General features: G+C 39.0%; 1 protein-coding gene across 1 annotated transcript in view; it reads left to right on the forward strand.

Annotated features, from left to right (window-relative positions):
* The window catches only part of LOC104347009 (potassium voltage-gated channel subfamily KQT member 1), a 518,893-nt gene that overhangs the window by 32,075 nt on the left and 459,612 nt on the right, over window positions 1-27,206 (forward strand). Inside the window, exons 3-4 of the mRNA XM_086465940.1 lie at window positions 18,039-18,165; window positions 24,925-25,003. Of these exons, the coding sequence (XP_086322066.1) occupies window positions 18,039-18,165; window positions 24,925-25,003 (206 nt within the window). The remainder of the gene's footprint in view (window positions 1-18,038; window positions 18,166-24,924; window positions 25,004-27,206) is intronic.

Below are 27,206 nucleotides of genomic sequence, written 5' to 3' on the forward strand. Positions count from 1 at the left end.
CCTTTAAGCCATATTCATTGTCAAGCAGAGTGCAGTATTCTACCAATCATATGTAGTCTTCTCATACTCAGTGAAGGATGTAGAGTGATTAAAAGTCAGTATAACCATCACCCGAAACAGTAATACTGGCAAGGATTCAATGCGTAGCTGATTGTTTTTGTGTGCGTGCTATGTGCATGTGCAGACGCATGCTATTGTTGGACAAAATATAACTAGATGAAGACAGATATGTGGTTCACATAGTGCCCACATAGCATCGCCGGCTATTTTTAAATGATGTAATCATCTAACAAATGAATCGTGCATAGTCAGTGGCAGTGCTGGAACAATTTCTTGGCCACCTTATGTTACAGACTTACCCGGGAGGATACCTCTCTTGAGTTTATTTTCCTCCCTGTTTCCTGATCTTCCTTCCTAGAAACAGCCAGCATAGCGATTAGCTGTTCTGTTGGCTACTGTAGATTCACGTACCTAGAAAACATTTGTCTTAGAACTGTGAGTCTTAAGAATATGCTCTGAAATAAATTCACTTCAATTACAACACTTGAAAGAGTGCTTTTAGAGCTGATTAAATTACTTCTTTTTCGTAGAGTTGTGAGGTTTATTTCTAGTAGCTAAATAGACTCCTGCTTGGAGCACTTCTCCCCATGTTTACCTGAAAGAATTTCAAACCACATCTCCCATTTTAGCCAGGATAATGCTAACCCCACAGAAGCCTGGAGATCATTGATCTTTGTAGTACATCATTACTCTGATCTACTTCATACCATAGTTGACTGTTTATGGAACAAGAGAGAGTTTCTCTTCTCCAAATATGAAAACAGATGCATATTTATTCTGCCTTCCATGCCACTCTGCTCTCTTGGAAGTGTTTGAGAACAGTGGAGACAGCCAGTATGGTGAGAAACAAAATTGAACCAACAAAGCTATTGGATCAAGTTCGAAATGAAATGGATTCATTTCTTTCCTGGTTGAAGGAACCTGTAATTCTTTGTGTAGCTCTGTTAGTGCGTCAGTAGCAAATAGATACTAGTATGTGATGCTTGTGATATTTTCTCACTTGTGGAAAAAATGCTTTTCATTACGTTGGGGTAGATTAACAGTTGGGAAGGATCAACTTCAGAATTGTAATGTTGAAAATTGGTAAGGCCTGACAAGAAGGATAGTATTTGATACTTGTAGACACTTAAAAAATGTTTTTGTATTTTCTTAGACAGGGTGAGATGATGCGCCAAATAAGATTTTGGGTAATATGTGTCACTGAGGTAGATATGGCACATTAGTAACAGATATAACTGCAGATGTTTTGTAAGCCACTAAAGTCTTGTGTTTTAAAGACTAAATTTTTTAATGTTTTTAATATATCTGGGTGGTGTAAGATAATTTCTTCTCAATTATGAAACCTATCATCATTCAGACAAGCTATGTGAATGTATCAAGGAGAGAATATCATATCAAGAAGGCCTTTCGAAGTAGTTTTTGTAATTTGTATGGAAAAAGGGGGCTGAAGAAGCAGTTGCTAGAACTTAAAGTAAAAAAAACCCCAAACGCTTACTCCCCTCCCCACGAAGCATATGTTTTCAAGTCTGAAAATTCAAGTGAATACTGGAGGAAAAAAAATATGACTTTTTGGCCCTGTGTTTGAATGTTAAGGCCAATCTGTCATCTTTGAGACTCTTGAAGACGTTGCATAGCTACAGCTACTGTTACAGGCTGATGCTATGCCTCCCCAAATGCTGTAAATTGCTCTGTTTGATGCCCTTGATTGGGCTTAAAAGAAACTTCTGTTCTTCGCGTTTATGAAGAAAAGTCCATGTGCGTATGTCCATCTGATCATCGTTGTGGTAAAATCAGTTTACTTCCGTGGTAGTAAGACTGGTAAAATTTGTCTTGAACTTGCAAATGCTGTCATTTGAAGGAGGTTTTTTGTTATCATATACCAAATATTTTGTGTATTCATGACCACTCTTGGAAGGGTTTTTGCCAGCTCTGTCTGAGATAATCTAATTTAATTTTTTTCGTGTACATACATTGTGTGATCTTTGTAAATTTCTGGTTATTCTTTTTTTTTCTCTCCTCTGACTGTTTGGCAAGCCAGCAAATGAGGGAAGTGGCAGTGGCACTGGCACAATGAATCATGCTGATAAACACCAACAGAATAAATAGTGAAGAACATAATTCTTCCTGAACTTTTTATACTCGCAGAGAGGAGCTTTGAGTTTCAAATAGTGTTTAAAACGGATCACGAGACTCCTAGGTAGAACAACAGTGTACATGATATTTCACAATCCACAAAGCTTAAATGCACTTGCAGTTGTTTTTTATTCAGATTGCTGTGTATAGTGTGGGCTATGATAAGGAATCTCTAGATTCCCCTGCTTTCCTTGGTCCTGGATCTGTACTGTTGGGAGCTTTTTAACACTTGTCTATCCATCAGTATTTAGGATCTGCTACTTGACAAAGTTCTTGTACAACATCTGGGGAAACAAGCACCGTGGAATCAGCCATGGTTGTGAATAAAATGTTTGCAACACTTAAGGCAATGCTACTTTACCACCTGCCTTCTAAACTTGCACTGCCTTCTTCTCTCTTCAGCTCCTGCAGACATTGGAATTTTCCAAGCAGTAAGGACAAATGGGGTTTTCCAAAATAATTGTGGCCACTGTAGTTACAGATTGCATAATAGGAGGGAATAACATCTCCACTTGCCATAGCATGCAAATGCTGGATCTCACAGAACTCTAGAACTGTGTGCCTTTGTGGTTTCTTCTTTTCATACAGTCATAGAATAATCTGGGTTGGAAGGGACCTCAGGAGGTCTCTTCAACCTCCTGCTCAAAGCAGGGTCAGTGATGAGATCAGACCGGGTTGCTTAGGACATTATCCCACTGGGTCTTGAAGACCTCCCAGGATGAAGACTGCTTAGCCTTTCAGGGCAGCTTGTTCCAATGCCTGACCACCCCTCATGGTGGAGAAGGTTTTCCTTATATCCAGTATGAACCTCCCTTTTTTCAACTCTGGTTTGTTGTCTTTAGTCCTTCTGCCATGGTGTTTTCTTTCACCTTCCTGCCATGCACTGCTGTTAAGAACCTGGCTCCATCTTCTCAGTAACCTCCTTGTGTGTATTGAGAGGCAGCTCAGAGGTCCTCCATGCATTCATTTCTCCATGCTGAACAAATCCAGTTCCCTCAGCCTCTCCTCACAGGGCATGTGGTCCAACACCTTGACCACTTTGATGGCCCTATGCTGAGCTTTCTCCAGTTTATCAAAGACTTTTTTTTGTAGTGGTGGAAAAAACAGGTGCAGTATTCTGGATGCAGTCTAATGAGGGCTAGGGAAAGGGGGATAATCACTTCGCTTGCTCTCCTGTTGTTAGCTTTCAACACTTCCTTGCATTTGGAAGAGGTTGTCTTTAAAGACCTGCTATCTATCCTGAGCTTGTTGACCCTTAAGAGTTAGCTCCCATGGGATCCCACCTATCAGTTCCCTGAATAATTAATTTGCTTTCCTGAAGTATAGGATCTATACTTCCTTCAGGATCTTGAATTACATTATTTCTTGGATACTTCATCCAAGACATTGTCATCCATTACTCTATCCTCAACTATTTTTTCCTTGTATATCTGAACAGCAGATCCAGCTGTGTTTCATTCCCAGTTGCCCACTCAATACCTGTATATAAAAGTTACTCCTGAAACTCTCAAAAATCTCAGATTGCTCTCATCATACTGTGTTGCTCTTTGAGTAGGTGCTAGCTGAATTAAAGGTCTCTATAAGAACCAGGGCATGATCTAGAAACTTCCTTGAATTGTTCAAAGAAGACTTTGTCTGCTGTCTTATCCTGATCATGTGGTCTGTGGCAAACTGCCACCATGATGACACTTTTAGTGGCCTGTTGTCAGATCCTGGTTTGGTGGACTAAGTGCTTAATACCTGACTTCTGGAAGAAGTCTGTCGTGCCACTTTTAAGACCCCTGTCTGATGTCCCTGTGCATTTCTTCCAGTATCTCATGCCCTAAATATTGGAGCAGGTAGTCCTTTAAGAAATCCTCCACTTTGATCACCAGAACAAATTGGCAAAACTGAGCAGCATACTGAGCCAAAAGAGCAGTGTGAGGGATGACTATGGGCAGTTCTGTAAGTGGGACTGCTGAAAAGAGAGGACTTCTATTGTACACTAAAACCAAGTTTCTGAAATAATCCTGCCCAGGATGGTGTTTATAAACTTGGGATACAGCCTCCCAAGTTGTCATGCTATGACTGAGTGAGTACCAGTACATGGGTACCCAGGGTGCATGGTATGTTCTAAGAGTAACGGTTGAGGGTAGGGGAGGAGAATGTGGCTTTTTTGCTTTTTTGTGGATGACCTGGTAAAGCCTGTTCCAAACAGGCATGTGAGCATCAGAATTTTGGAACTGGTTTTAAATTCTTTTTAAAAAATGGATTAATACCTTTGGCAAAAACAGGGAAGAAAAAGCCCTCTTACATAGCTGTCTTTTTTCTTTTTTTTTTTTTTCCTACTTAGTTACTCTCTAGACACTTCTGGCACTCATGGAGATATTTGTCAGGGTTCACTGGCCTTTTTAGTATCTTTTTCCAAATACAAGTCAAGAACAGTGATTATGGGATTTCCTCCAGTCAATACTTAATCTTGAGTCAACGCTGTTCATTTTCTGTCTTTCATAGAAACGACTGCTAATTATTACTTGTGTTTGTCTGCTACCTTCCCAATGGTTTTCATAAGTGCTTCTTAAATACCATGTGACTGAGTGCAGAGTGAGTTTGTGATTCCTGCCTGATCTGCAGAGTTGCATCTGCGTGCACTTCTCTGACAAGAGCCTGGCTCTTAAAGTGTGTTCATCTTGAAGAAGGTAAAATCTGACAGCTGTGTTTTTGCTCCATCATCCTTACCTGTTGCTTGTTATTCTTTTTTTAATATCAGATTCTTTCAAAAGGCATATTCTGAGAAATCAAGAGAACAGGCATAGTATTATTTCTTTTAAGTTTGAAACCCTACCTGCTTGATGTAATTTCATACTTCAGTTCTTCAGTGATATTTTTACAGATGGTTTGGTAATAAATAATTAAAGAAAGAAAAGAGTAGTCTGTAAATATTAGAGTTGATTTTAATCTGTTTGTTCTTAAAATAAATATATGCACTTTTATCATAACCTTGTATTCCTGTTGTGGGTCAACTCTATTTCCATTGACCGTATTTCACAGAGTTCTAACCTTTTTACTTCTTTTTGTTTTCACTTGTTGAAATTTCCCCCGTGAGTTCAAAAGATCAATCAAATCAGTGCTGATTGCTTATGATGTCTTTCATTACAAAAATTCTGCTTGCTTAACAGTTTGTTTTAACTTTTAGTGTTTGTAACTTGTATGTAAGTCTTCCTTTTATACTTCTTGTTCTGAGCAAGATCCTCTAAAATCTTATTTACTGTAGTTTTTGAAGTTAGGTTTCTTCAGCTACTTTCTCCTCTGGGAGATCATCAAACTTGCATGGACATATCTTCTTCCTGATGTATAAAGCTTTCTTTCAGATGTGTGTGCATATTATATAAGAAATTTCTATATTTTCACTAGTTAGTATTTTTGGATAGTTGTTCAAAGCAAAGAATGTCTTGAGCTATTCTCAGGGAGTTGCTGATGTATTAGCACAGACTTTTTGCACAACCATAGACAAACTTTGAAGTTGTCTGAGTCCAAGATCACACTCTCTATGTGACTGAGAGTAAAAATAAAAAAGTGTTTAGGAGTATTTTTACTTAAAGTTCTCATGGAAATTATTGTTTTTATTTAAAAAGTTTATGCCAGAAAAGGGAAAAAACCCCAATGTTTTCAGCAAACCATGCATATGCTTATGTCCATCCATTTTTTCAGGCTTCCCGTATTGTGTCACTTTTAGGTAACATTTTGTCCTTTGTCCCAACTTTTAATTCTCTAATATATACAGTTATAACTTTATCTTTGTCTAAGGTGATTCTATTGAAAAAAATATTTTTAAAAAGTTGATAAAGCCTCTTGTATAGGCTTTTGCCTATATAGCAGGAGGCTGTAATGTTTTCTTAATGATCTAGTAGTTTGTGTGTCAGTTTTGATTTGTAAATGGTATCTAGATCTTTAAGGATGTGGCATTAAAAAATAAACTATAAAGTGGGCCAGGTGTAATTCCTCCTTTGAGGCTTAACCTGACAGTTTTCACAGTTAGAGGTCATATATTTTTCTACCAGGAGAGGTCACCATGGTAGTTTACAAAAGACAGATTTTAATTTTTATTGTAAAAGACCTTGCAAAAAGAGTTTCTTAGCTCGTGGGAGTAATTTCACTAATTATGCTGTTCTAAAAACAAGAACAAAATATTATTTTTATCATACACATGGCGTTTTTACACACTATGAGTAACAGATCACAATAAATCATCAATTTGTATAATGACAGAGTGTTGTAGGTGAAAGGGAAATTCTTCAGACTTAATGTCTTGATGTTAATTACTTTTTAAAATTAAGAATGCCAAGGGTGTTCTTGACTTTGAGAAAATAGAATGTTTTTGCTATAAATCATATTGATTCTACTTGTATGCCATGACGTATTTAATGTTGTGGTCATTACAGTTGGAATGAAGGAGGGGTAGGAAATATTTCTTATCTCAATATGCTTTCCAATTCAGAGCACATAATCCAAATATGAAATCACTGCAACATTTTCAGGCTAAGCAGCAGTGGCAAAACTGTGTAGGAATTGATATACCGGATTGGACAAAAAGCTTAGTTATTTCAGCGTTGTATCTCTGATACTAGTCTGTTTTCAATGGGAAAAAGGAAGACTTTCTTACAAACCTGTAAGATATTAAAATAGATAAAGCGCTTCTGAGTCTTTTCTTTTGCTTCCACCAGGGGTCACTAGTTTCTAGTGGTTTCCTACTGTAGTTTTCTCAGACTTACTGGGTAAGACTTTAAAGGCCATGTGCTGGTTTAGAAGCTTTCTGCAGCAGAGCCACAAGCAAGGTGGATATAGTCTTAGTGTTTCAGCTGGGATCACCTTCTCTGTTTCAGCAGTGGATCCTGGATTACGGTGGTTTTTCAAGATGAGCTCAGCTCCTGTGGTACCTCTTCCTTTGGGAGAGAGACTTTATGCATCCGCTTTCCTCTGATACGTGTCTTCGCTGGAAAAAGCTACAGCATGTCTTCCAAACATGTTGACACCTGTAGTTCCTAGCAGTTAGGTACTAGGGGGTACACAGTACCTTTAAAGACTGTTTTCAGGGTCCTCACTTGTTGCGTCTGTTGTAGGCCCTTACTACCCTCTCATGTTGCTTGGTTGCTAGCAAGCCTCATGTAGTGACTACGTGTAGCATGTAGCTTTTATTAACATTCCTGTGTTTGCAAATCCTATTGGAGAAAAGGCAGAGACATAAGATTAGGAGCTCCCCATATCAGCTGCTGCTTAAGCTTTACAGAAGAGGGGCTCATGCTGTGGCTGTAGTTAGAGCGAGGGCTGAAGGAAAGGGTCTCATGAAAGACTTTGAGGCTGCAGATGGGTCACATTGTTCTGTGTCTTTCCTGAAGTCACTGCTTGGTTTTGGCTTTATATGATTTCTTCTGTATCATATGCCATGAACACTTCTTCCTGCTGTATATGTAGGCTAGGCTTCTCAGAGTGCCCAAACTTCAGAGTACCAGGTGATAATTGGTTTACTATCAGCTAAGGCATGTGTGTATTTAACTGCTCTGTTTCTGAACTGAACCTCAGAGTGGCTTTTCTTTTTTGAAAATAGTGAGTTGATTACACCATTTTCAAAGTGTGTGTTTTTAAAAGAAGATACACTCTTCCTGTCTACAGTGGAAAAGCTCTCTCATTCCTTTATTTTTGTCTCTGCTTTTCTTCCTTCTCCCATTTAAGCTATGCAGCCATGTCATAAAATGCTCTGTTATCTTTAACCTATTAACAGAGTAGAAAAAAGATTGCATGGAATATAAGTTTAATTTAGTCTTCTTTATGAATTATGGTGAAGCGTATGTATTCTAATAGGTTTGAGGGCATTTTCTCCATCCTATCAAAGCAGTCAGTGTTAGTAAAAATGGTGGAATTTTTATCCATTTACTGCTTTTGTGCCAATTTATAACTCTGAATCTGTGCTTTGCCATGTGGCATTAGCACTTAGGGCCTTCTCCAGGTCTGTTTAGTAAAGTGATATTTGATAGTCTAATACATGAAGTTCACAGGTACTCCTCCTGCTGGCCTCACCACATCATTTCTTACAGATGATAATGGATTTCTGACAGATTAGGGCATGCAAAGTAGGTCTCATATTTAGTGGCATTCTATGGTATTTGTGCAGCCTGTGAAACAGTAAGTGCTAATGAGGTGTTCAATCCCTTAAAGGCACTGACAGGTAAACTGCTTCAGTAGAAAAATACACTATTTTATACTATATATAAATATATATATATATAAAATATACTATTTTAGACTATGTTAGTGTAGAATACATTTGAATAAAAATAACCACATGACTCAAAAGCTTTTGCTCTATTCTTTTACTCCTTGCAAACCTGTGAGAGCAAATAAGACAGAGAATCCCTGTTTCTTACTTCTTACTCTAGCTCTATAGATTTTTCTGTGCAAAGTGGTTTCAGAATGTGGCCCAAGAGACTAGAGAAACATTTCTTACTTGGGAGTGAAAGGAAGGTGTAGAGGTACATGCAGGATTTTTCCAATTCCTGTCCTTGAAATTTTGAGACCCTCCCAAATCAAAAGGTTAAGAAACATGGTTTCTTACATTACATGGATTATTTACAGTTCTGAAGTGGATATTCACATTGGATAGATTCCACTCCAGGAGCAAAGCTGAACTCTTCCTTCCTACCAGAGGTGGTCCCTTCAGGTCAGGCTTCAACATATGCTGTTGGGGAACTGGAAGGCCCCTGTGGGGTACTGGTGGATCAATAGAGCAATTAAGAACTTCAGGCACCAATTTCTTGAATCTTCTTGATTCATTATTTGATTGTGTTTGCCTTAGCAGTATCTTTCTGAATTAAGCAATGCTGGAAAAAAAGTCCTGCTCAAAAATAATTGTAACTGTATTTAATTCTTTGGAGAAAAATTGATGCCTGCCTGAATAGAATTAAAAAATAACTACTCCTCTCTGACTCACCCATCTCACTTGAATGGTACTTGTCATAATGTGACTAGGTAATGTGACTAGAGCACCGTGTGCTTCCCTCATTAATGTATGACTTCATTCTCTACAGGAAATAGCAAATGTCAATAAACTGAAAGATAAAGATACTCCTTGTATGAATTCAGCAAATTCAGCATATTTATCAGGCATGCATGGAAACATTTTTTTAAGAAATATTAAACAAATCCTTTTGTATCCAAATAACAGACTTAAACATTAAATGCATTGGTTTCATCTAAGAGATATAAGTGTGAATAAGCTAATGATACTATAGGACACTTGGCAGCATTTGGCATCTTCCATATAATGGACATTACATTTTCACATATGTTCTGTCATCTTTACAAGAACAAGCATGATGGTAGGAAATAAGTATTTTCAGTATCAGTAGGCTTTCATAGTATTTGAGTAACTATTAAGCTAAACAGGTTACTAAATTGACATTTTCAACTCTAAGGACTGGAAAACCTTGAAGACAGGTTATCAGATTAAATTTTGGACATAAATACACGTGTGTAAACATTCGGACTATTAAACCTTTATGCCTGCTTCTGAGGCTTCATTGTTTCAAACTGCCATTCCTTGATTGAATCTTCGTGAGCACACACTATTCATTTAGCCATCCCACTTCCTCCTTTTAGCCGAGCACCTAAATATTCCAATAAAAAAAGTGAAGAGAGCCTTGTGTGTGCTCTCCACCTAAAACACAGCTGCAGCTGAGAAAATATTCGTCTTTTTCATGTGTGCACTTTAATCACGCCAGCCAAACTCCTTCCCTTCTCCTGCTTCCCCCATGCAGTTATCCATAACTGTACTGGAATATATTGTAAATTCCTGGCTATATATTTCGTTTACACATACTCCTGTATAAAATTATTTTCTGTGTCAATGTGAGCAGTTTTTATTAGGTCATCAATGACATTCTTGGGTAAAAGTTGATCGCTTTTACACAAGAGTTTCTTACTTGACTGATTGAATTAGATACGGTTGGAAGTTATTTGCATACATATTTCCCTTTAAACTTATCATTTTCATATTTTTAATAAAATTAATAAAATGGCATTATATTAAGAATAGCATAAACAAGATTATGTATTATTTAGGATTTATTATTTTTTGGGGGAAAAAGACTTATGCAGTAGCTAGACTTAAGAAAAAGAAAAAAAATATACATAGATGAAATACGCTGAAGGGATTCCACCTGACTGGGCAAAGAATAATATAGGTATGTGTTTCGGGAATTTTTTTTCCCAGACAGCAGGGACAAACGCAGAATAATGGAACACTACTACTGACTTTAGCAGAAATGCTAGGTAGTACAAGCCCAGTTTAAAATCTGTAATTACATTCTATTATATGTCCATTCTTTACAGTGGATAGGAAATTACTGCATGTTAAATGCTTTCCCTACTGTTACTGTGGCAATCTGAGTTGCCAAGAGTATCCTTTACCACTAACAAAACAGGAAGAAACTAACATAGGACTGTGAAGAATCTGGTCCGTACTGTTGTTTCCTCACCATGTGCTCTGCTTCCTGGAAGATAATTGGAGTTGCAGTGCTGTCTGAAGACCCTCTCTACTGGTACATTTGCCAATACAGTGTGCCTCTGGCTGTGCCTCTGGAGCAAGTTCAGTGCCCCAGACAAAGGATGATGCTCTGTGTTTTTACACACCCGTCTCATGATCCTTCAGTGGGTCATGGTGAATGTCCTGACAGTTTATGGCAGCTGTTCTGTTCAAGGAATATGTAGCTTTCCTTTCCCTTTATTTCCTCATAGGATTTTGGAGGAGGGTTGCTGAGAAAAGTGGAAGGCTGACACTCAAAGCTGATTTCTAGATAGAGTAGCCAAGGGTATTTATTAGCAATATTTTGATCAAGCTTGTTGTGGCTTTTATTTTTTTTTGAGGTAATGGTTTGTTCCTACTTGTTATTTTTGGTTTTGTTTTCATTAGAGGAGTTCATCCCTGTCTTTCTGTTGATGCCAAGTGGCTTTCCAGGATTATGAAATATGCTGAGAATCCTCCATCGTGTATTTCTTCCTTCACCATTTGCAGGAGAAGGGGAAAAATACTGCTGGGAGCCTAAATAAAAAAGTTTTGCATGATCCTTGTGAGTATAGTCACAGTTTGAAAGCAAGGGTTCTGGAAAAATTCAGAATGCTGAAGAAAGATCTCAAACTGATATGCAGATGGATGTAAGTCATCAGAAGCATATTTGGTGTACTATTTAATTTACAGATTTATTTTTTTTTTCTGATATTTTCTAGTTCATGTTTTGTTCATGGTTCCTCACCATCTTTTGTTGCCATTTCTGTGAGAACAAGTATTTTTTTGACTTTCCAGAAAATTGCTGGAGATTTTTTTCTTTACCAGAAGGTAAATGTGAGGCAATAAATTTAAGGTTTTTAAAAGTGTTTATGTGTATAGGAGGAAAAGGAGGCAGGCTAGGGCTTTTTCAAAGGTAAATTTAGTGAGGTGAAGCTTGATCAACCTTGACAGCCCTGGAAATGGATGTCTTCTGTTTCTTCTGTCTTTCGTTAGAAGTATACACAATGAGAGTGTAAGTTTCATAATCTTCCTTCTTTTTTTCATTTTTTTTAGGGACCACCTGCAGAGCTGTGATGTTTGCCTAGTTTTCATGCTGTTTTGGTCTTTGGCCTGTCTGAGACTGCCAACAAATTTGTTAATTGCTGTGGTTTTGGTAATGTGGACACCTGTCCAGGACAAAATGAACTGAGATCAGTAATTAATTTCAAATTTATTGAAGATGTTGGTTCCTCTGTCTTCCTCCTTCCTGTCAACAATTTATTTTTGGCTTCCATAGACTGTGCATCCTTATTGACTTCAGCAGGCTTTCCTGGATGTAACCAAGATGGGTTCTTGTTGGCAGCTGAAATAAAATCATAGGTTCTGGAATTTGCCTTGAGAATAAAATACCCACAGGACAGATACAGTTTTATTTTCAGCTTTTAAAAGTACCCTCAGAGGCTCATCAAGGAATAACTTGAGTCCAAGAAGTTTGTGCTTCCTCAGCGCTATCTGCTTGTCTCCTTCCTACACAATTTTTTACCTAACTGACCCTGTGATTCTAATATGGAGTTTCTGTAGGAATGATTCTTCCGCTGCCATCAATGTTCTCTGGTAGGAACAACATTGAATAAACTGCCACTGAGTGTCAAAAGCATGCTTTTGATGCAGTTGGGTGGATGGCACGTTTCTTTTCATTTGAATTGCTGTAGATATCTTAGAATTGTAGAATCGTAGAATGTATTCGGTTGGAAGGGACCTCTAAAGGTCAGTCTTCCCTTGTCGAAGGGTAAGTTACCAATATTGTCGACAAAGTCACATAAGCTATGCTTTCTAGTTGTGTTTCTTCCTCTAAGATTGTGAACAGATGTATTTCTGAGGTGGAGTTCAGTGGAGCTCAGCCATTTTAGTCTGCAGATAAGGACATGGAACTGTGCTTCAAAAATACTCTTTCAGTTCAAGCTTTGAGACTAGCTTTCTGCCTGATTACAGAAGGAAGTGCTCATGACTTCACAGTCTACTGCAAAGCTTCAGTACTATTCCTCCAGCAGGTCTGTTAGATCTATGTAGACAGTGTTCTGCTTCCTTTGGTGAAAATGAGAGATCCTTAAAAAGAGACTTGAAAACAAATGCTACTGAGTGGTGATACCAGGAACCTGCTAAAAATGTAGACAATTTAACAAGTGAGAGAGCATTTTGCAAGATTCCTGAAATGCAAGGATTATTTTCCTTTGAAGATTGTTCTTGAATTGTGCTTTGACTATTATGCTTGAATAAATGTTTGCATTTAGATTTCAGACAGAGCACAAACTTAGAGAAACTCTAGATGATACATTAACAAAAAAATCCAACTTGTGGAGTTAATCTACTGTGTATTCTTGAATTCCCTTGAATTCTCTTGAAATAATTCCCCTGAAACTGTGCTGTGAACTTTCTTAGCTTTCTACTAATCCTTGGTTTTAGTCAGGCTGAAAGTGCCATGAAAACAGAGGAAGACTATACATATTTTCTTGGTTCTCACTCCAGGCAAAACAAGGAGGTAGAAAGTGAATACAGAAATGTTAACCTAACTTTGTTAAAAATCAAAATTGATGTGCATTTTAATGTAGAGTTTTTCTTATCTGTTTTTCAGCTTTAAAATATTTTGGTGTCTTTTCAACCATTCAGAATGTCAGTTTTAAAGACATATTGGTATTGTTATTCAGTGAAAACTGTGATTTGAGTATATTCACTCTTTGGGTGCTTTAGAATTCCCCAGGTGCAGATTGCAAGCATGTTTAAGTTGAAATGCAAATATTTTCCAAAGCTGTAATTTATGTAGTAGGTGTCTGGTGACTCTGAGTTACTGGATACAGTTTGGGTTGGAACAAAGCCTAGAAGCTGTATTTTGGTTGTGCTAGCATATTGCAATGGTGGAGGAAAACAAGGAAGGAAGGAACAAAGATCTCAACAAATCTGTCAATGTTGTGATCTCTACTAATCTGCTTTCTTTAGAAGTATCTCAGAGTACTGATCCCTGGTTATGCACAAGTGCTTTACAATATAGTGCTACAGAGGGAAGCAATATTACAATATAAATCATTCATTTATTTTATATGCTGTATATATACTGCTCGCCTCAGTCACTGAGGTGAGCAGCTCCAGTACTGGCAGGATCTCAGCAGAGCCATGGTGCATGGGGTGGGAGTCCTGAATCGGGGGAACTTCAGGGGGAGCCAAGAGACCCTACAGGAGCGCGCAGCTTGCGCAACAGTGGCTGATGGGACCTGGGTGGGGCCAAGCCCCCACCACCCACCCCCCCAGAAAGAAACCCCTGGGGAACGCTAGCGACCAGGCCGGGCAAACAGGTTGTGGTGCAGCAGTTTTCACACTGGAAGGGCACTGTAGCTCTGCTGGCTTGACTGGGGAGTAACAGTACCCACCTGGCAGAAGGCCGTGTCTTCTCTAAACTCTTCACCTGCCACAACTGACACAGCTTCCCTGACAGAGCTCCAATGGGAACATGCTGCCACCCATGTGTCAGGCTGCAGGGTGTGCTCACTATGCAGACTGGACCCTCTTCTTAGGGAAGTCTGCTGCCTCCCTGGGTCCTGGGTTAAAGATGTGAAGAGAAAACTTCCTACCCTAGTATAGCCTTCAGATTCTTATCCATTATTGATTTTTCAGGTAGGCAGTAATGAAGGTGCTACAAGAAGTCCAAGGGCAACCAAGAGATACTTCAGAGCCTTGGGATGAGTGGTTAAGGGATCAGGAACACAAGTAGTGTTTTCCTCTGTCCTTCCAGTTGCAGGGAATGATGAGGAAAGAAACAGGAAGGCCCAGCAGATCAGTACCTGGCTCTGAGCCTGGTGTCACCAGCAGAACTTTGAGGTTTTTAATCATGAGTCTGTCTACAGGACACCAGGCTTGCTGGTGACAGATAGGGTACGTGTCTTAAACAGGGAAAAGAAACTTTGTACAGGACTTAGCAGGGCTCATGGAAAGAGTTTTAAACTAGATTTGAAGAAGGAAAGGGATAAAACCAGACCTTGGGTATGCATCGCGATGTTTGAGGGACAGTGTGTTAGCCAGGTCCTACAGTCTGCTCCACGATGTGCTGAGTACACTGGAGCACATTTGAAATGTCTCTATACTAATGCGAACAGCATGAGAAATAAACAAGAGGAGCTAGAAGGTTTGGCCCAGTCCCAGAGCTACAACATCATTGACATAAGCAAAACCTAGTGGGATGAGTCCTGTGACTGGAGTGTCATGAAGGACAGTTATAGGATCTTCAGGAGGGATAGGCAGGGCAGGTGTGGTGGGTGGGTGGCAGTGTATGTAAGTGAAGGGTTGTATTGTATGGCTCTTACAGTTGACGATGACGTGGTTGAGAGCCTCTGGGTAAGGATGAAGGGGAAAGCAAATAAAGCGTATCTTGTTGTGGGAGCCTGCTGTCGACCACCCAGCCAAGATGATGACATGGATGAATTAGTCTACAAGGAATTAAGGGATATCTCTAGGTCAGTTGCACTTGTCCTTATGGGTGATTTTAACTTCCCAGACATCAACTGGGAATGTCATACAGTGCACACAGCAGTTCTAGGAAATTTCTGAAGCATGTTGAAGATAACCTCTTGGTGCAGATAGCCAACTAGGAAAGGTGGCCTCCCAGATTTGTTGTTTGTAAACAGAAGGGGACTTGTGGGTGAAGTGGTGATTGGTGGCTGTCTTGGAAGTCACCAGGAAGTAGTTGAGTTTCAAATGTTGGTGCTAGGAGAAAAACTGCCAGCAAAACTTCAATCCTGGATATGGGGAGAGCAGAATTTGGGCTGCTTACATCTACTTAGTAAGGTCCCCTGGGAATCTGCTTTTGAAGGTATTGGGGTCCTTGAATGCTGGTCACTGTTTAGGAGCCTTCTTTTAAGAGCACAGGAGCAGGCAATTCCAAAGTGTTTGAAGTCAAGAAAGTCGGGCAGAAAACTAGCTTGGCTGAGCAGGGGTCTTCTAGAACATAGGTGGAAAAGGAAGGTGTATGGACATTGGAAGCAAGGACAGGTGACACGGGAGGACTACAGACATGCTGTTCACTATGGTAGGCAGAAAATTAGTGTGGCCAAAGCTCGATTAGAGTTCAAGCTGTCCAGTACTGTGAAGGACAACAAAAATGACTTTTTAAAATATTTAATAGCAAAAAGAGAATTGGAGATAGTGTTGGGCTGTTGCTTGATGAGGTTGGTCTCCTCACAAATAGGGACATAGACAAAATGGAGACATTTAATGCCTTCTTCACCTCTGTCTTCAACACCAATGATGGGCCATAGGAACCCCAGAACCCTGTGTCAGAAGACTGTGACTGGGGGGATGATAAACTCCCAGCTGGCCCTGAACTTGTCTGAGACTTGCTGCTCCAGCTGGATGCACATAAATCTATGGGGCCCAATGGGATTCATCTGAGAGTACTGAAAGAGCTGGTCGATGTCATCATGGGGTCTCTCACCATTATTTTTCAAAGGTCTTGGGAGTCTGGAGAGGTCCCAGATGACTGGTAGCTGGCAAATGTTGTCCCAGTTTTCGAGAAGGGTAAGAAGGAAGACCCTGGTAATTACAGGCCTGTCAGTCTCATTTCAGTGCCTGGTACAATGATGGAGAAAGTTATTTTGGGAGTTACTGAAAAACGCTTGAGAGACAGCCAGCAGGGGTTCATGAGGGGAAAGTCCTGCCTAACGAACTTAATTTCTTTATGACATGGTCACCCATAGCTAACCAGGGGAAGTCAGTAGATATGGTGGTTTGGGATTTTAGCAGAGCTTTTGATACTGTCTCTCACAGTATCCTTCTGGGTAAACTGCCCAGCACATAGCTAGACAAGTTGAAAATACATTGGATGAGCAATTGTTTGACAGGTTGTGCTCAAAGGGTTATAGTAAGTAGGGTTACATCAGGCTGGTGGCCAGTCACCAGTGGGGTTCCCCAGGGCTGAATTTTAGGGCCAATACTCTTTAATGTTTTTATAAATGATCTGGACACAGGAATCAAATGTACATTAAATTTGCCAATGATACTAAACTAGGAGTAACTGTGGACTCCCTTGGGGGTAGAGAGGCCTTGTAGAGAGATCTGGATAGACTAGAGAGCTGGGCAGTCACCAAGTGTATGAAATTTAACAAGAGCAAGTGCTGGATTCTCCACCCGGGAAGGGGTAATCCTGGTTATCCACACAAATTGGGGGAAGAGAGGCTGGACAGCAGCCCCACAGAAAGAGGTCTGGGGGTTTTGGTTGATTGCAAGTGGAATGTAAGTTAACAGCATGCCCTGGCAGTCAAAAGGGCCAACTGTGTCCTGGAGTGCATCAAGCACAGCATAGCTAGTTGGTCAAGGGAGGTGATTATCCCACTCTACACTGCACTGGTGCAGCCCTACCTTAAGCAGTTTAGGACGCCTCAATATAAGGACATCGTATTATTAGAGTGTGTGCAGAAGATGGTGACCAAGATGGTGAAAGGCCTTGAGGGCAAGACTTATGAGGAGCAGCTGAGGTAATTTGGTTTGTTTAGCTTAGAGAAGAGAAGGCAAGGGATGACCTCATCGCAACCTACAACTTCCTCAAGGCAGGCAGCAGAGGGGGAGGTGCTGATCTACACTCTCTGGCGAGCAGCAATAGGACACATGGAAATGGAATGAAGCTGTGTCAGGGGAAGTTCAGATTGGACATTAGGAAAAGGTTCTTCACTGAGAGGGTGGCCAGTCACTGGAAGGGGTTCCACAGGGAGCACCAAACCTTACAGAGTTCGAGGACCATCTGACCGATGCTCTTAGTCATATAATTTAGTTTTAGATAGTCCTGCAAGGAGTAGGGGGTTGGACTTGATGATCCTTATGGGTCCCTTCCAAGTTGAGATATTCTGTGATTCTATTTTGAATAGAATAGGAAAGTTGACATTACACTTTCTGGTTTTAAATTCTGTTTCATGATCTAGGAAGGTTTCATATACTTGTTAGTTTTAGGAATGGTATGCTTGTAGCCTCTCGCCAACCTTATTTTAAAAAAATTTAAGTTTTAGAAAGAAACAAAATAATAAGAATATTGCATTTTCCTTATCATATACTATCGGAATGGAGTTTAAACCGTCCTTTTATTCATGCAATTCACATTCAGCAACAGATTATATCTGCCTTTTATGTACTAGCTGGCGTATGCGTGTAAAAAGTGAACAGATTAGGCACAATCCTTTTTGTTCCATCTTTCATCTCAACAAGCTTATTTGTGTTAGTCACAGGAATAAATTAGATGTGCAAACTGTAGTCTGTCTTTTAATGAAATAACCTGATATTTTGTTCCTTATAGGAAATAGTTCTGGTTGTGTTTTTTGGTGCTGAATATGTGGTCCGATTGTGGTCTGCAGGCTGCAGGAGTAAATATGTTGGCTTCCAGGGAAGAATACGGTTTGCCAGAAAGCCAATATCAATTATCGGTAAGATTTACACTTTTTTTTTTTTTTCTTTTTCTTAACTTTACTATTGTCATCTGTTTTAAGGTAAAGTTGTCAACTACTGCAGAGATCATATTCCAATTCTGAGCTATGTCTAACACTCAAGCATTTATCTGCTTTATGAACCTATGCAATTATTTCTTCTTTTGGATTGCTAGAAATGAATGTTCAAAATATGGCTGCGAGACACAGGCAGACATCAGCTTAAGAAAGGCAAAACTGTAAAGTGAAGAAATCTTTACTAAATCTACTTGTGTAATTGGAGAAAATTGTCAAGATTTTGAACACAAAATCCTTCCTTAGGTCTGCTGTAGAAAGCAAACACAAAGGTGAGTATAAATTGGGAAAAACATGGAAATGTGTAAAGTATAACTCAGGAAAAATTCCCACAGACAGTACTAAAGTTAGGCAGTTTTAGATGGTTTGAAGGACTATTGCGAGTAGCTTCCCTGGAGTAGGAGACAGTTAAGGAGTAGAAGTGACTAACAGAACCTGTGGAACAGTGAGGTATTAATAAAAGGTGATATTTGGACAAAATTGTAGTAGACCATAAAATCAGTGTTTCTGTTTTAAGCCTGTGATTTTATATAGACTCCAGTAGAGCTGCAAATTTTAAACTACTCAAACATCAACTCACTGATTTTTAAATATAGCAAAATGGTATAGGTGAAAAGGAGACAGAACAAGCTGATGCTTCCTTAACCATCTGTGACTTCATGAAACTTGGTGCAAAAACTCAGAAAACAACGTATTCTATTAGATATCTAGATGTGGGTAGTGAATAATGTGATGATGTACTGTACTCAGTTTCTCAATCACTTAAGAAAGAAGTGTTTCATTACATACGAACAGATTCTTCATCTGCTTCTAGAGCTGACCTAATTTCATAATCTAACCATGAAGCCTATAGGTAAAGTTTTTTTCCTAAGCATGTTCTTGACTTCTCTTTAAATTAAGAGTCCTTCTTAAGTAGGTATATTAGAGTACAGAGGTGCAGGAGAAAATACGTCAGTCCCATTAAACTGTGATTTCAACTTGATAGTGGTTCTGTATACCGGTATTGTGCATCTACCACAGTAAACGTTAATGTTTGTGTAGCCTTTGGAGAAAACACAGTGGTTTGTGTTAAGGAAAGCTAAGAATGACTACAGCTGGTTGTGCATTCAAAGGTATCAGTACTGCTTTTACATTTAAAATTCCCCTAACAATACAATACATTTAAAGTCAAGATTTGTTTTTACATATCAAATAGAGATGGAACTGTGTCTACGCTAATCCAGATAGCTGAACTTGGGAAATACATTTTCTGTGAGTGATAGAATCATCATTTTCAAATCAAGAAGAATAAAATATGAACACTAGAAATAGAAATTATAGCATTAGAACAGAGTGTAAAAACTAAGGTATTAATTTTGCTTTTGCATTAATACAGAAGTCTTCATTTTAAGATCAGAAAATATCATTGAAATGTCTTTGCTATCAGAGAGATTTCTTTTATGGGTTTCTGTCCACACTAAAATTTGGGTTAATTCTTAGAAAGTTCAACTTGGGTAGCCATTTTGAACTTCTTTGATTTTTCCCATTCTCTTTCCTTTTTTCCTCTCTCTAATTGTAAATAAAAATTATTTACCAGAAAGAAATTTAGTAGTCAAGCCTAGTTCTTACTGTTTTTTATAAACTTGTCATGTTAACATGCAACTTCTGTAACTGGGGAGGGAAAATGTTAAGATAGTACACACTATTTCTTGAATGCTATTTTAAAATGTTGTCTAAAATGGAAAATGATGTAACTTCTCCACCTTGTAAATAAAAATTTTTAGTTTCTTAGGTAGATTTTCTAAAGTTAGCCTAATTCTTCTCCTCTTTGCAGATAGATTATCACAGAATCATAGAATCACGGAATGGCAGGGGTTGGAAGGGACCTCTGGAGATCATCTAGTCCAACCCCCCTGCTAAAGCAGGTTCAGCTAAAGCAGGTTGCACAGGATCGTGTCCAGGCAGGTTTTGAATATCTCCAGCGAAGGAGACTCCACAACGTCCCTGGGCAGCCTATTCCAGTGCTCTGTCACCCTTAATGGAAAGGTGTTCTCATGTTGAGACAGAACTTCCTGTGCTCCAGTTTGTGCCCTTGTCCTGTCACTGGGCACCACTGAGAAGAGCCTGGCCCCATCTTCTTGACACCCACCCTTTAGATATTTATAAGCATTGATAAGGTTCCCTCTCAGTCTTCTCTTCTCCAGGCTAAAGAGCCCCAGGTCTCTCAGTCTTTCCTCATAAGAGAGATGCTCCAGTCCCCTCATCATATTCATAGCCCTCCACTGGACCCTCTCTGGTAGTTCCCTGTCTCTCTTGAACTGGGGAGCCCAGAACTGGGCACAGTACTCCAGATGTGGCCTCACCAGGGCAGAGTAGAGGGGGAGGATAACCTCCCTTGACCTACTGGCCACACTCTTCTTCACGCACCCCAGGATATCATTGGCCTTCCTGGCCACAAGGGCACATTGCTGGCTCATGGTCAACTTGTTGTCCACCAGAACTCTGAGGTCCTCCGCAGAGCTGCTCTCCTGCAGGTCGACCCCCAGCCTGCGCTGATGCATGGGGTTATTCCTCCCCAAGTGCAGGACCCTACACTTGCCCTTATTGAATCTCATTAGGTTCCTCTCTGCCCAGCTCTCCAGCCCGTCCAGGTCAATATACCAATCATTGTAGGTGGTTACACATAAGTCAGAAAAGACAATTCTATAATTAAAGAACCTATCAGGAGACGTAGATTGAACTCATCTCCAGCATACCAAGAATCCCTAGAAAAATCTTCTTCATTCCATTGTTTACAGAATAAGCATGTTTAAAGAGTGTGTGGTGCTCATGTACTATGGCAGCAGCTGTCATAGTGATACCTTTCCTAAAAATTGATTTAACACTTCCATTACTTACTATTTTAGTAGGGTTAGATTAGGAGCTACCTGCTTCTGAAAATCTCAGCCTAATTAGGGTTTTATAAAAGGCAGGTACCATACACTGGCAAAATCAAGAGAATTTCATTTCACAACCTCTTCTATTCTTTTGTTGTTCTTGCAGAAAATGTCACAGAGAACCAATTTATGAATTAACTTTTGTTTCTCCTGGTTTTGACAGCATGCAATTTGAAAGACGTAAGGGGGACGTAAGTTACTGGTCTAAAGATCTGAGCCCACATATGTGTGTCCATCTCATATTGTCCTTAAGTAAAGGACAATAGAACTTTATCAGCACCTTTAATTGGTTATGTATACAGCTATGAAAAAGCATCAGCACCTGGTATATAAAGCTCCAGTTACTTTGTATAGACCTAATTTATGAAGTGCCATCAGAACACAAAATTTCAGCAAAAGAATGTGATGTAAATCAAATTCAAATATGTCCATATAATCTGTTTAATTTAAATTGTTATGGATGTCATATTACCTCCAGACTACTACTACAGCAGCAAGCTGAGAGCTATTTACATTCTGTAAAATACTGTGGCAACTAAAAATTAAAATCCAAATGCAAATATTTTTACTGCTTTAAATGTTAAAAGGATTAATTGCTTTTAATCAAAAAGATGAGAAATGCGTACTAGAAAGTAAACTTGTGAGAACATTAGAAACAAGGTAGCAATTTGCTCAAAAGCAGTACTCAGGTAAGCTGCATTATACATGTTGCTATGTGCTGTGCTGAAGTTTATGCATAACTAACTAGTATTTCGCTGGGAAGCTGATTTTTTAGATAAAAATGGCAGCTGTTTGGAATTTCTCAAGGGTCCAGAACATAAGAGTAAGCCACGGGGACAGTGGACTAGCAGTGGACAAGGTTTTCAAAGCTGTTTTCTAAACATGTTTGATGGCAGTGAATGTGATTTATGTAGGTCTGTCGTCTGCATATGTAGTGCACATATTATATAGAAGATGCTATGTCATTTTTGCCTCTCTACACCTCAAGTGTATATACAGACATGTTTGCAAACATGTAAGTAGGTAGAATGTTTGAGAAGGATAGCCACGTATCACTGTTTATAAATTACTGGAATTCAATTTTTAAAATTACCAAGGCTTCCTGACACTTTTTTTTTTTTTAAACTAGTATAAATACTAAGGTAATGCTAATCTAAATACTAATGCCTGTTAGAGTTGAAAAAGTTATTTAAACAAATATTGGCTCTTTATCCTGATATTTTTCATGCCAATTGTCTGCTTCAGTTTGAGGCTTGTGGAGACATTTCATGGAAAATGTTTAAGCTGTTCCTGAAAAGGCAATTCTGGTGATTTCTTACAGAGAAGTGCTAGCACTTCCATACTTTGAAGCAGATTCTTGAAATTTAATCAGAAAATAGCCTTTTTATTGTCACTGAAAATCAACTCCAAGCTGACTGACTAACAAGCCTCTGAAAATTTTGTAGCTTATTTATGCTTAAAATGCCCTGCTAAAGAATGCTCATATATTCTTCAATGATTCAGTCTGCATTGAGCCAGCACGATTCAAATTTCAGGTTTCTCTGAGCAGCAGTGCTGAGGCTGGAAGTAGAAAATCTGTTGATCTTATTTTTATAGTACTCTACCTGAAACTGCCCAGGGCACATGGAAAGGAAAAACACCAGGCTCGAATGCTGAGGTGAAGTGGTGGGGTAGGAGGAATGGATTGGGACACACAGGCTCAGTGAAATGACAGGAAGATGGATGCTCATGTAAGGCTTTGGGAGAAGGACGTATAAAGAGACTGATAAATGAACAGGAGACTGAAGGAAAAAAAGTTAGGGCTGAGAATACGTGGGATTGAAAGGTGTAAGTGCAGAAGGATATGCTGAAGACCTAGAGTGTAAAATAGGACTGTTTGAACCAGTAAACTGGGATTAGTATGAGAAGCCTAAAGATTGAAAACTGGCGTGAACACTAGGAACAGAGAAGAAGCAGAGATAGAACAGGTTTTGGGGGGGGAGGAGGGCAGGGAAATGAAATATTTCTATCATGAAGAACACGCTTTCAGGAAAGTGGAAAGTGGAAATGAAAAGTCTGTTGAAGTAATGAAAGCAGAAATGAAAATGTTACTGTCACTAACTGATTAAAACTCCTTTCCTAAGTGTCAGTCTTTTCCTCCTTCAGTGCTGATCATTGGATGGATATGTGTATGCCTGATAATTTAGTAAGGATATCGGGTGCATGATTTGCTTAAGGGCAAAGATCTGTATGATGGTGTAATGTGAAGAAAACCTTCCCTAAATTCTGAGTGTTTACAAATTTATGTTCACACACATACATGATAATGGGACAGCATAAAAAATTTGGAAGGTCAGAAGTTAAGGTTGTCCCAAAATGGAAGTTCTTTCTGTAGCCTTAACTTATCCCTCCCTATATTTATTTTAATTTTCATAGATGTACGATTATTGTAGTACAGTCTTCAAACTGATAGAGTGCTATCTGTCAGGGAGGAATCCTGCTTTTACAGCAAAAATCAGACCAATAATAGAAATTAGTCCAAATCAGAGAATGAAGGATACTGTTGATCGTGGGACTGCTGTAATATTTGTTGCAGCAACTACATGGTTGTGAATGAGCCAGGAGAATGTTTAAAGGAGAGGAAAAAGTTACCTTTTTTGAAAGCAACTGTTTTTGCCTCCGAAGTCGGATTCTATCCTGTATCTTGCCTAAGCATCGCATGGAAACTCTGTGGCAGTCATTTAAATCAGTTTTCACAAGTATGCCTCATTTTCTGGATGTCCAAGAGAAGACTTTGAAGTCAGGTTACAGAGGTTCTGAACTCTCACAGCTGCAAATGAAGTCAGCAGGCACTGGGTTTTTTGAAGTGCTGTATAACTTTAAGTGCTCTGAAGAATAAAGTACTGCCTGTTTAAAACTGGTGAGAAAAATTTACGAAAACTTTTCTTCATTCTGTCTCTACATTTGCTACCCATTTATAATACTATCCTTTATTTTCTGGTTAGAATTTGAAAATGAAGCATTTAGATGCTCTAAAGAGGATTACCACAGAAATGCATATGAGGAAATCAGAAAAATGTCTTCTCAGAATAATGTTAGAGTAGGGTTCAATAATTAAAAGCAATAGAACTGTTCACTGAACTAGGACAAGAGAAAATAAGGGGTGCTGGCACTGTGAACACAATCCATCATTTGCATTGTATAATGCTGGAACTGTGTAAACTGTGGAGTTCTGGAAGAAAAATGGAACTCTGGAAACAATTATTTTTTCATACAATTAAAGACTGTATCACAAAGTAAACCAACAACTGATTCTTTTTTAGGAAACCTTTGTTCTGACAGTTCTCTAAACTTTGAAAGCTTGCCTTTACATCTTTGATACAATTTTTAAAAGAAGTGTATGTGTATGTATATGCGTATGATACTTGACTTTATGCATTTCATTATTGATTGAAGCAAACCCTTACTTTCCCTCTTAAATCAAGAGCCTTGAGCCAAAATGTGGATTTATTTCTCGGGTGTACATACGGCTTTGCCTTTGTTGATTTTGTGGCAAGCTGCCTGATCTGTCAGGATCTTTAAAATTTCCATTATTAAATTCATCATGGAAGAAACTGTAGTCATTGTTTTCTTGATGTGAAACTGTTACATTAACTTACTGCCCACCAAATTTCAGCTGACTTAATTTATTTTTTTTAAGTGCTTTCCTCAGTCTGTATTTGTTGTGTGTTTCAGTGCTGAGAGCTAACATTCAATACATTCTTTCTTTTTTTTTTTTTTTTTTTAACAGATCTAATTGTGGTAGTAGCCTCAATTGTTGTCCTCAGCATAGGCTCTAATGGACAGGTGTTTGCCACATCTGCAATAAGGTATGTTCTAGTGACTGTAGCTCTTCACAACTGCAACTGTTATTAGATGTGTATCTAATATCCCAATTTCTGAATTAGATGTATATGTAATTTTCCTAATATAGGAAATGTTATTATACAGAAACACTGGACAGTGGAAGACTCTGTAACTGTGCTTGATCACTGGTTGGGAAACAAGAGTGCAGAAATAAGGCACGTTCTGAATGGTGGGAATGCTGAAGCCAAGAGAAAAAAAACTAAAGAAACATTATGTCCTATATAGAACATCAAACAGCTCTCTTTCTGAGACAAAAAAGTATTACAGAACATCAGTTTATTTAAGAAGTAATCCAGACCGCACTTAACTTGGTACTTTTTGAGTATGAGTAATTACTTTGTTTAAAGTGTAATTATGCTTTGGTGGATTTGTTTGGCACAAGTAACTCATACCATGCATGAACCAGAAATATTTGATGTCTACAGTGTTTGTTCAGCTTGCATTAAGTACTGCAAACTTGTTTTGGGAAGTAAAGTAAATAGAAGGAAGGAATGATAAGCAGAGTAGGTGTACTTCCCACGCCTTCTAACTTAAATTGCAAGATGTGCTGCATGTTCTATTACAAGCCTCTGATTTCCAATGCAGTCTAATCACTGGGAAGTGAGAATGTACAGTGCTGTCTAAACCGTCTAGCTGTGTAGACAAATACTGGAGGGAACAACATGTATAAAGTATTTTTAAGGTAACTATTACCATAGAACATCAATCCTGACACGATGATAAAGACTCACACAGGCAGTATGAATGTGCTTTATCAGCTCATATAGGAGAAGAGGAGGGTGAAGGTGAAAATTCCAAAGATTTTGTTTAATTTAACTAGAGATGTAGGAAGACTTTAATGAAAAGGCCCTCTGTGTGTTTATATGTGAACCCAGGTGGCTTTGGCTCAGTGCAGCCTTTTCCAGTGTTAAATTATAGAGTCACTGCCCTACAACTCAGAATGCTTTCTGCCAGAGAAGCTTCACCATGTCTCTGCAGTGTTGTTATTGCACCACTGAAAAACTACCTGGGTCAGGCAAGTCTCAGTCCCATCAAGTTTCCTCAGAACTGTGATGTGAGTGGCTGGTTTTGAATTAAGGAGGCATGAATCTCATATCCTTGCCTTTGCTTTTGTTGCTTTTAAAGTGTACTGTTGTGGTTCACTTTGGACCTCCCTTAAATCCTGGGAATCCCAGAAAACGTGGGGGGTTTAGGTTGTTTTCTTGTAGAATGTTAGGCTGTTTTCTTGTAGAATGAAGTTGGAAGCTCCAGACACACGAGGTATGACAGGCTGACATTTTGATCCCTGCAGCAACCAGTGAGACTGAAACCTAGTGGCACTGCAGAGTTCACAGCAGAATCCTGTAGCCTTCTGTCCTTACTGTTTTAAGTTCATGAAATTGGTAAAAATGTTCTTTCCAACGAATTTATTTTCTTTTTTTTTCAGAGGAAATGGGTTGTGCGTGTTCAGAGGCTGTGTATCTGGAGTTTTTTGTTTGCTCTCTTGTTTTTTAAATCTTTATTTGTAAAACTGCCAACCTATAACGTGTCGGCACTTGACTGTAACATAGCCGTAACCGTCTCTGATACAACAGAGACAGGAAAATCAAGAACTGCTGTTAGGTCAAGGCATCAAGAGGTGCGTTTAATAATTGTTCAGGGGAGCTACGTGTAGATCTCTCCCCTCCTGACGTCAGCAACCAATGCGCTGCTACATTCCAAAAGTCTGTTGGTGCTCACATATTGGTAGTCTTGTAATTCTTCTTGGTCTCACGTTTAATTAACAGGTTTTAAGTGGATATTTTGAAGCTTCCAGCTAATTAAAATCATTATTCCAATGGCATATCAAAGAAATAACAAAACATGGCGTTCATATACCCAGTCACTGATATGTGATTTGATAGTCAGGACATGCCTGATCAAATGACATTTGACCATTTGGCTGTCAGCTGTGAAAGCTCAGAAAAACCTGCTTTCTGAATAAAGGCAGAGTTGGGTCTTTCAGAAGACAGTATGCCTTCGCAGTCTGAGTAACACCAGCGACTGAAGGATGGCACTGTGCTGAATTTCCTGTCTGTTGATGTAAACCAGAAAAATGCAGCCACAGTGGAACTGAAATAAGAAGATTGGATTAAAAAAAACCCAAACAAACAACCAAAAGCAACAACAACAACAAAATTTTAAGGA

Source organism: Leptosomus discolor, chromosome 1 (assembly GCF_034619465.1).
Source record: "Leptosomus discolor isolate bLepDis1 chromosome 1, bLepDis1.hap2, whole genome shotgun sequence".
Taxonomy (NCBI): domain Eukaryota; kingdom Metazoa; phylum Chordata; class Aves; order Leptosomiformes; family Leptosomidae; genus Leptosomus; species Leptosomus discolor.